This window comes from Prionailurus viverrinus, chromosome D2 (assembly GCF_022837055.1).
Source record: "Prionailurus viverrinus isolate Anna chromosome D2, UM_Priviv_1.0, whole genome shotgun sequence".
NCBI classification, from domain to species: Eukaryota; Metazoa; Chordata; class Mammalia; order Carnivora; family Felidae; genus Prionailurus; species Prionailurus viverrinus.
The window spans coordinates 22130424-22144710 of NC_062571.1; the positions used below are offsets into that span (position 1 = coordinate 22130424).

At 40.5% G+C, this 14287-nt stretch overlaps 1 protein-coding gene across 2 annotated transcripts in view; it reads right to left on the minus strand.

Moving 5' to 3' along the window:
• Positions 1-14287, minus strand: part of CCDC6 (coiled-coil domain containing 6) — a 109005-nt gene that overhangs the window by 20501 nt on the left and 74217 nt on the right. For both annotated transcript variants that reach the window (XM_047825346.1, XM_047825349.1), the window contains exons 4-5: positions 5566-5669; positions 3582-3742 (exon numbers count right to left, since the gene is read on the minus strand). In XM_047825346.1, coding sequence (XP_047681302.1) covers positions 3582-3742; positions 5566-5669 — 265 coding nt within the window. The remainder of the gene's footprint in view (positions 1-3581; positions 3743-5565; positions 5670-14287) is intronic.

Here is a 14287-nt window from a genome sequence, read left to right on the forward strand (position 1 = left end):
CTTTAGCACCCGAGGAAATCAGCAGGGGAATACTTAATAATCTATACACAAGAACATCAGTCAGCAGGAGTGATGGCTGGAGGACTTTCATGGCAGTTGGGCAATTAACCCAGAAGCTAGAGGACAGAGAAAGCACCAGTCCCAACACCTCTGAGTGTTACAGAGCTAGCCGCAGATGGCTGACACCAGGGTATTCCTTGGGTGCCCTCTGCTGGCACACCACCACACTGGATTTCAAGAGACTGGATTTACTCCCATGAGTGAGTCACCACCCTCTCACCCTCTCTCACAGAGTTCCCAGGACTCAGGGGGCACAGTCGATGCTTCCCCCATTTTCAGCCATCTTGGAACACTTAGTCACAAAGTTAGCATCAATAGAGGATGACTTTCAGACAGACTCCAAAGAGGCAGTTCCCATATGATCCAAAGGTGGCCTGTACATTTTGCATCCCTTTCAAGTTTACACTTTTAGAAAATGCTGATGCCCGGACCCTACCCCAAACAAATCTGAATCCTGAGGATAAAGCCTCTCCACTGGGATACTGAAAAGCCCCCAAGGGATTTTCATGTTTATCCAGAGCTAAAGAACTATTGGGAGAGAAGTTCAAGTTTTGACACCGCTGGACTTGGAGGGTAAGGAGCCAACTGTCCCAGCAGCATGGCAGAGAGGTGGGGTATCTGACCTCTGGAGGATGAAGGAAAGTCATTAACTCATCTTCTCAACCAATCCAGACCAAATGTGAGCAGCAGGACGCCCCTTCTTCCATTCAGCTTTCTCTGCCCTCATGAAATTGAAATAGCACTTATGGATGCTCCTGTAGTCATCTGCAGTCTCTTCAAAGACCAAATAGTGCCGTAGGAAGAAAGTTATGGGAATGGAAAATTCTTCCCCAATTTCTTCTAAAAGTTTTGTCTGGGGCATAAGTATACATGAGAAAGAACTGTAAACTGACAGCACTGGAGGAAGTTCAGAAAGGGGCTAAAAGACATCTGTCTGACACACCAAAAATTCAAAAAATATCCTAACATAACTAGTATTTGAAAACTGATTTGTTTTCATGAAATATATGTAGTGGTTTTCAACCCAAGGTACACATCAGAATTCTTTGTATTAAAACAAATGGAGGACCAGGTTGTACTCCTAGAGTAAGCCCAGAGTCCTGTATGAGGTTAGACAGAATAATGGACCCCCAAAAGATGTCCACATCCTAATCCCTGAAGCCTGGGATTATGTCACCTTACATGGCCAAAGGGACTTGGTAGCTGTGACGAAGTTAAGGACCTTGGGGTGGGAATTTATCGTGGATTATCTGGCTGGGCCCAAGGTAATCAAAGGGTCCTTGTAAGAAGGAGGCAGGGGAGCAGGAGTGAAAAGATCCAATCCTAGATGCAGGTAGAAGTGATGCCAATGCAAGAAGGAACTATGACCCAAAAGTACAGGCAGCTTCTAGAAGCTGGAAAAAAACAAGGAAACAGAGTCTCTCTAGAGCCTTTTACCAGAAACCAGCCCTGCTGACAGCCTGAGTTTAGCCCAGTGAGAGATATCTTGGACTATAGACCTCCAGAACTGAAAGGTATATATTTGTGTTGTTTTAAGCTACTAAATTTGCAGTCATTTGTTACAGCAACAAGAGGAAATGAACATTGTTTTTTAAAGGTTCCAAGGATGATCCTGAGTCACCATCCCAGATACTACTGGACTAGAATCTGCAGTGAACTTTAGAGAAGACAATGTTAAGGTATGAATCACCAAAATTTTAAATGCACATTCACGTGACTCAACAAATCCACTTCTGGAGTTTCTTCTGAAGATGCTCTTGCTCAGGTATCAAATGTGTGGACACAGATGTCCACTGTGGTTGCAGCATCACAACTGGTGTTAACTAAATTATGGTATAAGGTATCCAAGGGCGATGTACTCCAAGATCCCATAGTGGATGCCTGAAACCAAGGAGGGCACCAAACCCTACATATACTAGGTGTTTTCCTCAATATACACACCTATGATAAAGTTTAATTTCTAAATTAGGCACAGTAAGAGGTCAACAAAGTAATAACAAAATAGAACAATTTATAATAACAATTATAGCTACATGAAGTTGTCTCCGTCTCTCTTGTAGGGAGGGCAGGCCACCCAAGATGGGCCACTTTGGCACAAACATTATTTTGAAGTAAAAGTAATCCAAACCCAGCAGATTTAGGAAAAGCTCTTTACCTTCCCCTCCAATGCCTGCTTGTGCCAGAAAGAGAGCTATAAACAGAGATTCCTCTTTACCTAAGAAACTTTTCTACATAATAGGGCTTTGTTTTCCAAACATCTCCTCTCACCTTCCTCCTGATGGTCTGTCTCTCCTTTGTATCTTCAGAACCCTCCTCCCTTTGTCCAAATAAGCTTCATGTTGCCTGTAGATTTCCCATACGTATGCTATTAAATTTGATTTTCTCCTGTTAATCTGTCTCATGTCAATTTGATTCTTAGTCCTACTAGAAGGACCTTGAAGGGCAAGGGAAGGTCTTCATCTCTGACACTCTCAGAATATCTTACTGTGCGTACTCACCCTTCTTGTGATGATGTGACATGATAAAATGCCTACATGAGGAGATGGAAGTGAGGTGAATAACACAGGCATGTGACATATCATCAGGCTACTACTGACCTTCTGACGCTAAGTCAGGAGGAGAACCATCTGCCTCTGGACTGCAGTTGACCACAGGTAATGGACACCATGGGAAGTGAAACTGGGGGTACGGGGGCACTAGTGTATCCACTTAACCAAATACCAAGCATCCTTTTAGAAAAGGAGTAAGACATCTCTATGTATTAGCAAGGAAAAAATTACGAGATACAGTAAGTAAAAAAAAGAAAAATACAAGAGTGTGTTCATTGTGCTACTTTTTGTGTAAAATAAGTTTATCTGGAAGAAGAAATAAATAAAAACTGTGTAATTGTGAGACCTGGGTGGTTGGGGTCAGGGGTGAGAAGGACAGCTACTTTTCCCTGCATACCTTTCACTACAAGGTCTATTCAGACCCACATGAGCAACCCAACTGCATAAACAGGAGAAGCCCAAGCAAATACACAGTGCCCTAGGCAAGTGTTCAGAAATCTAGTTCCTTTGATTTCTAACTCAACATCTTGACCTTTTCCAAAATAATCAGTATAAATTTTTAAAGCATTTATTCCTCAAGTATGATGAACAGATGTTATCTGATGCTAAAGTTTAGTAGTAAGGAAAATAACTACTATATTCTCTGCCTTAATTCCCCAAAAGTACATTTGTTACTGCAATCTTAGAGATGAACATGGGGCAGAAGATTAATAATAGTGCCTGATTCTGGACCCTCCTCAAATTATTTGATTTTCTATAAGTATTCTAAACTATTTGCCTTGTCCCACTATAATACTTTCAAAAATAATCTATTCCAGGATGATAGAAAGATTTCTAGACATATGTACTGGTAATGAAATACAGTATGGATTTGATTTATGCAAATTCAATGGTAAATACTGGTAAAATCCTGTAGCTGGGAAATGGATTAATTCTGTACTCAGAAGACCAGTGAAATCAGAGGCTACATACGCTGTAACTGAGCGGCTCTCAGCTGCTTCTTCAGCCTCTCCACTTCATTCTTTAAAAACCTGATGTGGCGCATCATGTTTTCTGGAGAGTCTATCTCCATGGAGATGTCTCTAGGCGACGGGGGCGCAGAGACCGGCTGGTCTAATTTCTCCTGCAGGATTCTTCAGTGAAAAGAAAAATTCCAACAATGAAAAACAGTTTGCCTTAAAAGACAAAACAACCTACTAGCTGGAGGGTTTGTTTTAATAGCAAACTCCTGTAAATCACCAGAATTCACAGGGTTGCCAAACTCCTCTGCCCATTTTATATCTACTTCTGAGCTCCCTTACCTAGTAGGATCCAGTCAAGGTCAAAAGGCAGGGCTGTAGGATCCACCCTTTTTTTTCTTTTCAGGGACCACTGATAATTAAGCATTAGCGAGAAAGTCTGCAATGTCTGCTTCTGCTTATTATGCCTGGCATACAGTAGGCACTCAGAATTATCTGCTACCTAAACATTCATCATATTGATTTGTATGGTTGACTAAAGAAATTTCACCCAGTGCTGGTGAAACTTACAAATTCCATATTATGAACCCCCTTGGAAGGTGGCTTCACATGGACTCCACTTCTAAAATTCCCTCCTGAAAAACCAATCCTAACGGCATGACAAACTGGACTGAAGGCCCTTTACTTTTGGCCATAGCAGAGGCAAAAAGAACAAAATAAAACCAAAATCACTGGGTTAATAATTGGTGGTCCCACCTTCTAACAATTATCATTAGTTTGAAGCACATGGAATGTGAATATTCAACAACTTTTGACCTACAGATGATAATTTCATATTATTTAACACAATACTCTGGTACTTATCTATACAAAACCTCCAGCTGCATTCTGCAAAGGAAGGCAGACTGACAAAGGACCTCCAAGTCCCCTTTTATAAGCTGCTAGGGTTTTGGTTTGGTTTTTAACTTTTTACCTTTAAATTTGCCCAAATGCAAACTGTGAATCACCTTCAGGCCTGCCCTTGTTGAGAAAACTGGTATGTTAAATACTGTAATGATCCCTGCATTTATTATATTAAGTAACTTTTAATAATTCAATTTATTAGTACCACTACAATAATGCAAAACAGCCAATTCACCTACAGCTTGAATATTTCCCCCAGGGACAGAGCTCCATTTTTCACTTAAAGACAGGACTATATTTTGCAAATTTAGAGATGAACTCAAAATAACTTATGGATGTTCATGCAGACCAAATAGTTACGGCAAAAGGACTCTGGTTAGCAAACAAAAGATCCTAGTGAAGTAGCTTAATGAACATTTTTTAAAAACTCCCTTTCCATACCCATGAACACATCCCACATACAGAACCTCCCTGCCATTCTTCAAGCCCTGCTCCATCACCCCCGCAAAGTACATAGTACTTAGAAATTAGGGCCTGACAGTGTTTTGCATAAAGGGGTTCAAGAAACATTTGCTGTTGAATGACATTTCACATCCATGTACCTACTTTTAGCACAATTCCTAACCTTAACTACATCAAGTTTTTTACAGTAAGTTTTAAAATCGATAATTTTCCTGTTAAAATCTCGGCCTTCCTCATGAAATACATTCTAGAGATGTGTAATCATTAACTGTACACAATATACATCCTAACCACTTTAGAAAACTGGGGGAGCCAGTTCAACAAGGTAAAAAGTTGAAATTGCAACCATCTTTCAAATAATTTAAAGGTGAAAAATAGCACCTTAGCTAATCTCTTCAAAGCCTTTAACCCCAAATGAAAGGAAATTTTACTGGGACGATAAGAGAGAAATATAAAGAGATGACCAGCATGAGAAGAGTTCAGAAGGCTGTCAACACTTTTTTGGTTTGGCAAATTAATGAATGAGTGCATCACTCAGGGCATCACAATGCCCCTTCTGTTATCCTTGTCACACCCAGCTCAGCACCCCAGACATGCACACACACCGTACTGAACAGCAAGACTAAACAAACCGCTTTTCAGCTTCAAGTTTGTCCATCCTTTTCCAGAGACGATTAACTAGTGCTTCTTGTTCTTGTTCCAAAGTATTTTCAAGGTCGATCTTCTCTCGTCTCAACTAAAGGAAGGGAAAAAGTTTTACTGAGAATAGTAGGCCATTTAAACCTTGTTAATGAGGTTTTTTGATTGGACCATTAGGACCCCCTTGCTTGGAGAAATCTGCAAAGAAATGGCCAGTTTCCTGGCACAGACACATTAAGCGCATCTAGTTCTTAAACTTCAACTGAGAAAACTGAGACAGGTTCACTCTTTGATGTGAATGCTTCATTGCCCTCTGGTACATGAATCACACTGCTTGTTTTAGCATTTAGTCAAGACACACAAAAGTCTTCTTTAAAGAGGGTCTGGGGGAGCTGTGCTTACCACTCACACCAGGATTTATCTGGGTCTGTCCCCCCCAGGTTCTGCATGTAGTTAAACCAGAAAGGTTATATTACCATATATATATAAAGAACTCAAACACCTCAAGACAATTCTACATACTGGTTAAAGGATGCACAATACTAGTAACTTCTGAGGAGGTAGGGAAGAGAAAGATCTGATTTGGGGGAAAGTGTGCATCTGCAAAGGAAACCCCCAAATGCACTCTACTCCATGAAAAGAAGCAAACATGGAAAAATTCATTTAATCAATCAATACTGGGCAGTATGCGAATACTGTGAACAAGGCCACTGGCAGGGAACCAAAAAATCAGAATTTTCTGCCCTTCATGACACTTACATTTTAGTGGGGGCATAGATAGTAAGTGAAATAAGTTATATACTTTGGTGGAGAGCAAAAGAGAGATGAAGAAATACAAGGCTGGCAAGAGGGATAGAGAGTGCAATGCTAAATTTCACAGCCACAGTAGAGGGAATGTGTTATATCATTCTTACACTTCTCTACATGTTTGAGATATTAAATAATTGTAACAGATTTTTTTTTTTTTTTAAGAGAGAATGGCTACGGTACTGCCCCTGTGCTGTCTCTTCAACCAGTAGCAATTCACTTTTTCAATCACCGAGTCAACAAATTATTTCTGATTGCACAGCTGCAAAGATGTCCTTAGCAGGTCACAGAGACTCCTCACTGATCAGAGGTCCCTGTGTACACAGTAAAATGAGCCCAGTACCATGTATAAACCGTAGACTTTTAAAGCAACCAGAGCAGATCTTATTAACAGTGAATAAACCAAGATCACATGGTCAAATGAAAATACAGCTTGGAAATACCTTCCCTGCATGGGGGTGGGGAGGGTGGTGGGGACTCAGAACAAGTCAGAAGCATTCTGTGCAGTGAAGCTGGGAGCACACGAATGCACAAATGCTCTTCGGAATGTCAGACACTTTCAACCTGCAGCAACCGGGAGAAACCCTGGAGCAGCTCATGGAACCCCTATTAAACTGCGTGATTCTCTGCACTGACCACATGTTTAGCCAAGCATTGAAGTACAATTTACAGCCATTTTTTTAAAGAAACAAAATTCCAAGGCATTTACCCTGTAAGGATCCTGTTCCCATGTTTAACTAAAAGCATTATAGAGAGTACTTGGCAAGCAAGGAAAATTTCAAGCTAGGAATTGTTTTACCATAGGGATGCCTAGTAAACTTATACCAAATTGCTTTTAATTTTAGAGTAATCATGCATAATGCTAATCAATAACTCTGAAAAGCAAAATCAAGACAAAGCTGTCTCTACCCATGTACAACTTACTAAGCATGTGGCTGTGAGCAGATCCTTATCCACTAAATGAGAAGCCTGGCCTACCTGACCTGTGTGGTCCCCTCCAGGACTAGCCACTATCATTCTCTGTGAGGCTTAAGATGGCAGCTGTCTTCAGTCTGAGCCAGTTCAGCTCCAGACCCTTAGAGACAGGGGGAGCAAGAGAACCATCTAAGGCCATCCTTTCATTTCAGCGCCAAGAGACCACTGCCCTGGGAGATCGTGTGACTCTGGCAAAGCGACATCACCAGGATAGGAGTGGGAGCAGTCACCACGGTGGCCAAAAGAACTGGGTCCTGTCCAACCCTCAACTATGGGGATCCTGAAGGGAAAGTAAGATTTAGGGTAAGTTATTCTGATTTGTGAGCCAACAATTCTTGGGAGCAGCAGAGCAGAGGGTAGTTTAGGAGTCTGACACGATGCCGACACAGGTAAGAGAGTGGGAGAAACAAGCAGAAAAGGTACGTGAATCTCAGGTTCTTTTCAGCACCTACTGGTTGAGCTACAAGTTATCAATTTACTGCCTTCAGTGAACCAAGGCTTCCTGTGAAAGCTGGGTTTGCTGTACCAATGCTCTATGAACTTACTTCCATGAAGCAGACGACACAGGAGGCCCCGGCTCAGCGGCTCAGACGCAGGGGTTTCATTACACAGGCGGGCAGTGCTGTAGGAGTCCACATTATCTTTAAGCCTTAGAAAGGGTAGGGTCTTTCGGGGTTTTTTCAGTTTTAAAAAATCTCTTGGGGCACCTGGGTGGCGCAGTCGGTTAAGCGTCCGACTTCAGCCAGGTCATGATCTCGCGGTCTGGGAGTTCGAGCCCCGCGTCAGGCTCTGGGCTGATGGCTCAGAGCCTGGAGCCTGTTTCCGATTCTGTGTCTCCCTCTCTCTCTGCCCCTCCCCCGTCCATGCTCTGTCTCTCTCTGTCCCAAAAATAAATAAACGTTGAAAAAATAAATAAATAAAAATTAAAAAAAATAAAATAAAAAATCTCAACTTTTCAATAAATGAATTATGAATGAATGAATGCTTTTAAAAAACTAAAAATCTCAACTTTTCTGCATTGCTGAGGAGCTCTGACACTAAAGGGCAAAGAAGTTAGAGGAAATGATATTATCATGTTTAATTATGATTATGATTAATACTCTCTTAAGTTCTGGATCAGAGTTGCCCTTCCACCTCTTGTCTAATTCCACAACCTATACATCTGGAGCCAGAGCATACACACCAGCTCTGCCGGTTCAGACAGAAGTAGATTTTTCCATGCTTGCACTGTCCTGATACCAGACAGTCCTCAAAACTGACAGTGTATGTTGAGTTTACAGAGTAGGAAGTCAGAGAGTCTTGCCTGAATGGAAACATCGGCCCAGTGACACACTGCTTTCCTTATGCTGGTCTCTAACTGTCATCCTCTCCCCAACTCCTTCCTAGTAATACCTGAGGGCTTTTTACATTCAGTGTTCGTACAACAGGCGCCCATTCATCTATCACCAACATCAAATTCTCGGGCAAACCCAAGCCACTCTGACTGCTGATTCTGCGAGCACTCAGCACCAATGGATATCACAGATTTGTATAATACTCATTTGAAAGCCTGCTTTATAATCAAGTCAGTTCAATGGACTGCCAAATTCTTTTCTTCTCTTCAGTAGCTCTCCTTTCCACTGCAAGTTAATTAATGTCAGACCAGGAGTTCTTATTATGTTCCCAAAATAAATATAGAAACTTTAGTGGATAAAATTTGAGTATAATAAATCTAGCTGGCTGATCTGAATTCACAGCCCATCCTATCTGTATCTTCTCAGTGGGCAGATACTGACCCATTACCAAAAAAGCAAAAGGTAGGGGGTGGCCGAGAGATGGCTCCAAACACCATCACACTTCTTTCTCACTGCAGCATTTTCTGATTTAAAGAGAACTGGGACACTGGGGGCAGAGGTATGAGAAAGAAATGGTTAGCCAAAAAGCCTCATGAGAACTTCAGCCTAACCATCGTGTTCAATCCTAGAATCTTGGAAGGTCTTAGTGAACTTTGTTCAACCTATATTAAAAAGTTGTAGTCTAACAATATCATCCTTGTTTCCATGGGAAAATATATTGTGAGCCCCAAACCTATGGCTTAAAAAACAAATTTTGGAAGGCAGCCCATTACAACTAATCCAAGATAATAAAAGAGAGGGAAATGCCCATGAAATAAGAGCTATCATACAAACAGAACACAGACACACAGTTTGTTACAACATACAGGAGAGGGTAGTTTAGGTGGTGACAATGTAAGGAGAGTACCCCATGTTTAAAAAAGAAATCACAGAGTCCTCTAAGACCTATATTAACCAACTCTTAGTTGACTAGATTTTTTTTTTTCCTAAAAGAGAGAGATAAATCCTAAGAAAACAAGTGGGTACTATGGATTAGCACAACAATCCCCCCGAACTTTCCAAGTTAGGTAGTATCTGAAGCCTATTGATAATTTAGCCCAATTGCCAATCAATTTGTTATATAATACCATTATAGATGTTCAAAGTGGTGACCCTGGAGATACAACAGAACCACTTGGGAAAATAACAGTAAATATTCAGAAAATGACTAAATTACAGTAAAAAAAAAATGTATTTTTTCAATGGCTGAATGTTTGTGCTCCCCCCCCTCCCAAATTCATACGGTAAAGCCTTAACCATCAATGTGATGGTATTTGGAGGTGGGGCCTTTAGGAGGTAATTAGGTTTAGTTGATGTCATGAGGTCATGACCCGCTTGATGATGGGATTCATGTCCTTTCTAGAAGTCAAGAGAGACCCTGAAGCTTGCTGCTGTCTGCTCTCCCCACCACATGAGGATACAAGGGGAAGTGGGCAGACTGCAACTTGGAAGAAGGTCCTCATCGGGACTCCATCACACCAGGATCCAGATCCAACCTCCAGAACCATGAGAAATGAGAAACAAAGCCAGTCTATATTGTTCTAGCAGCCCCAATGGGATAAGACCCTTTTGTTTCTACTACAAGGAGTAGAGCCAATAAAAGATCTCATCCCATCCTACTTTGCCAATACATTCGAGTTAATCAAGGTTTTACATAGACATAGGAAAGAACAGGATTCATGAGGGGGCTATTAAAACAGATCAGGGGCAACTCACATGAAAAGAGTTGAGTATAATAATACATCATGGTCCTTAATCTGTGGCAAAGCCTTGTTCGCAAATTAAAGCAACAGACATGGAGTAAAACTTAAAAACACTCTGTTAGTGCCTCTCTTGGTGTCTGTTCAGGCAATCACTGGAATTTTGCTCAGCCCTGACAATGCTCCTCCTAGGTGGAAGATATCTGACCCTTGCCTTCTGAAGAAAAAAAATTTTTTTTTTTTTTTTAAGAAATCGAACTGCCAATTTTTATTACAGATTTTATTACAGATGAGTTAAGACAGGTGTTCATAGACCACAGAGCCCCCAGGTACCTATCTGATTAACCAAGCTGCAGGCTGGTTTCAAAATTAAAACCAAGTTCTAGGTCATCACCACTGCTAGTGTAATGCAAAGCCAAATAAGAACCGAGGGAAGCTGGTCAGTGAAGAGCAACAAAAAAGGAGAGAAAGGCTGCTCACTTTTAAGTCCAAGAAGTCAAAATCACAAGTGAAAAATCTATCTATGTACATCAGGAATATACTGATAGAGGAAAAAAAGGAAAGAGATGTTAAAAAAAACCATAAAGAACTATACAGCAAGATAATTAGGGCTGCCCCTTGGGTGAACAGAATATTGGTGATAATTTCTCTTCCCGCCTTTTCCTGCTCCCACCCAATTCTTTAATGAACACTTACTATTTTTGTAACAGAAGAAATTTAAAGATGTCTGATCTTAAAAGTGAAAGTTCCCAGTACAATTTAACAGTACATCCATTAACTGAAGATGATAATTTATATATACAAAATCCAGAATAAGCCAATAAAATCTCAGAGGATAATAGTGAAGTGTCAGCTATTAGAAATACTCTGAGAATTTTCCAGATAACCCAGAGTCAACCTTTTATACTACAGCTTCCAAATATATTTTCTCAAAGACTTCTCCTATAAAAATTAGATTTGTTTTCTGATGAACTGAACTTCAGGACAATATTAATATTGCATCAATATTAACATGTAAAAATGACATTATTTCATCATTTTACCAGTTTAATAAATTTTATTAAAGTTTAAAACTTTTATTCAGTGATGTTGAGAAATGAAGGCCTTTTTATGAAAACACACACACACACACACACACACACACACACACACACAGAATTATTCAGATTTATATGGTTTCTGGACTTAAGTTTTCATCACTTAACCGGGATAATATACAAATTTGCATAGTGGGTAAATAATTCTAGGGGACTTTAACATAAGTACCATTGATGGAACAGGGTGTACATTCTTTTGCTACATCCAGACTGCAGTGGAGAACACCTGGGAAAGAAGTCATAACACAGTGTATGTTGTAGATACAGTATCACATCAGTGGCTACCACCAGTCCATTATCTACAATAAGCTTAAGAAAATAACATTAGGGAAACTTCTCTTGATATGCTTTATCCAAAATGGAAGTTTCCATGAAAAGTCATTACTGCATCCATCCCACTTCCTTACGCAGAGATGTTGGATTTACTTAGACATTCATTCATTAGCCATGCATGTTTAGCTAAGGAGAATGCCCTTTCTAAGTCATCAACCAAATTACTGCTCTGGTCATAAACAGATTTCATGCATTTCAAAATCACAAGCAATGAGAAAGCCTGAGTACAGTACTCTCTGGATGTTATTGCCCTTACTGTAGCATACCAACGGACTTCAATTTAACTGGCGAGAGTTTTCACATACATACATGCATGCATGACCAGAAACACACACTGTTGGATCATGGGGAGGTATCTCTTTCCTTACACAGGAAACACATTTTGAATTTTTTCCCTGCCACTATGTAACAACATTTGCACCAACTGATCCACATGGCAGGTGTTATCTGATACTTCAAAATAAAGTCTGACAAGATGAAACACAGTGCGTTTTTCTACTTAATTGAAATGAGATCTAGCAAAGAAATTCTGAGGGATTTTTCCCCCCATATCCTGCAGAAAGACCTCCTTATCTGTGTCCCTGACAGAACTCAGAGTTTACTTTCCCAAGTCTGGAGTTGGGACCTCTCAGTTGGCTTCATGACATCCTTGGCTTCATGACATCCTGTTTTCTGGATTACAAAACAAATCAACTGAAAAGAGAGCCCACTGATGCTTCCTTTTACTACTGGAGGAGTGCCCCCAGCTTGCTTGCTTTCAAGGCACAAAATTCCACTAATTTTTCAGTTATGCTTTTTCCCAGCTTTCCCAAATAAGCAGTAGGTAAGATGCTTGTACCCAGGCTTCTCAAGCAACCCAAACACCCTCAAGGATTTGCTACAATCAAATTGCCACCCAGCTAACTTCAGGATTTACTATGATTACGTCTGGCTGTACCCTAATGCATTTTGCATAAATGTGCAGGCACAAGTTATGATGTTTTATTTAAAAATAAAATAAAATCAGGGTAGCAAATTGTAATACCCTACAGTTTTTTTTAAAGGAAGAACAAAGAAAAAAAAGGGGGAAGATGAAGAAGAAATATGAATAGTAGTTATTTGAGGGGTGGATTGTAATCCAGGTAATGTTTTTATCATTTGTGTACTTCTGTGTCTTCCGATTTTTCTTGAAAGAGCAATAGATTATTTTCATATAAACATTTAATTAAAAACTCCCATGATTTCCATAATTTGAGATTAGCACTTGAAATCAAATTTCAAAGTATGCAGTGGTCACTAAATTTCATCTCTTTAATGGAAGTAAACCCCAAGTAACATGGTTGTTCTTTGGGGGGAAAAACAGCACACAGAAATCAGCAGGTACTACCCAGATTCCTCGCACTGCAAGAATCTGCAAGGGCAGCAGTTAGTGTGAATGGAATTCTAATAGAACCCAGTAGGGCCACATTCCCTGTGAATTTTAAAAATACCTTGGCTCCACAGCAACTAAAAAAAGATCAACCAAAGATGCAAAACTGGTTTGTATTTTGAATGAATTATTTTGTATACAAGTAAGTGAGAAAGGCCATCTAGTATCCTTGACTAAGAGCAACTATTCTAAGAGTTGGAAACCTAAAACTTTCCTTTCTTTCTTTAAATTTTTAGAGACAGAGAGAGAGAGAGAGAGAGAGAGAGAGAGAGAGAGAGAGAAAGCACACATGCTCAAGCAGGGGAAAGGGAGACAGAGAATCTTAAGCCGGATCCACGTTCAGCATGGAGCCCAATGCAGGGCTCCATCCTATGACCCTGGGATCATGACCTGAACTGAAATCAAGAGTCAGATGCTCAACCGACTGAGCCACCCAGGTGCCCCTCCTTTCTTCCCAGTAGAACTTAAAATACACTAAAAGTGTCCTTGTTTCACTTAAAAAAAAAAAAAAGAACAAAATTAAATCTTGTCCTAAGGATTGAAATGCATCACTCTAAACCCCAGCCTCTGCATTTGCTGGTTACAGATGGTGAGAGACACCAGGATAAGTGGGTGTCACTTCTGCAATGATCCTGTAAGCTGGGGTCTTGTCAAGCCTCTGTAAGTACCTGATGCTGCCAGGCTGAAGGTAACCACTGAGGCCTACAGCTACGTGGTTGCCTTATGCAAAATGCTGACTGTAAAGATAAACTATGCCCTCAAAGACACCAAAGATGCAACTCCTTCTCTTTCCTTGCCCAGCAGCAAAAAGGAAGGATTCAATTTCACATCTTCTTCATGAGCTCTCTTCTCTGTCTCCAGTATCTCTGCTCCACACAGTGTTGACACTCACTTTTTACTGCATGTCTTCTCTCCCATTGTCTCCTCTCAATCTCTCCTTCCCTGCAACAAGGCTGGATTTAGATCTATCCAACCACGTGTGTCCATTAACAAATAATTAAACCCGGTGCCAAGGAGCTTTG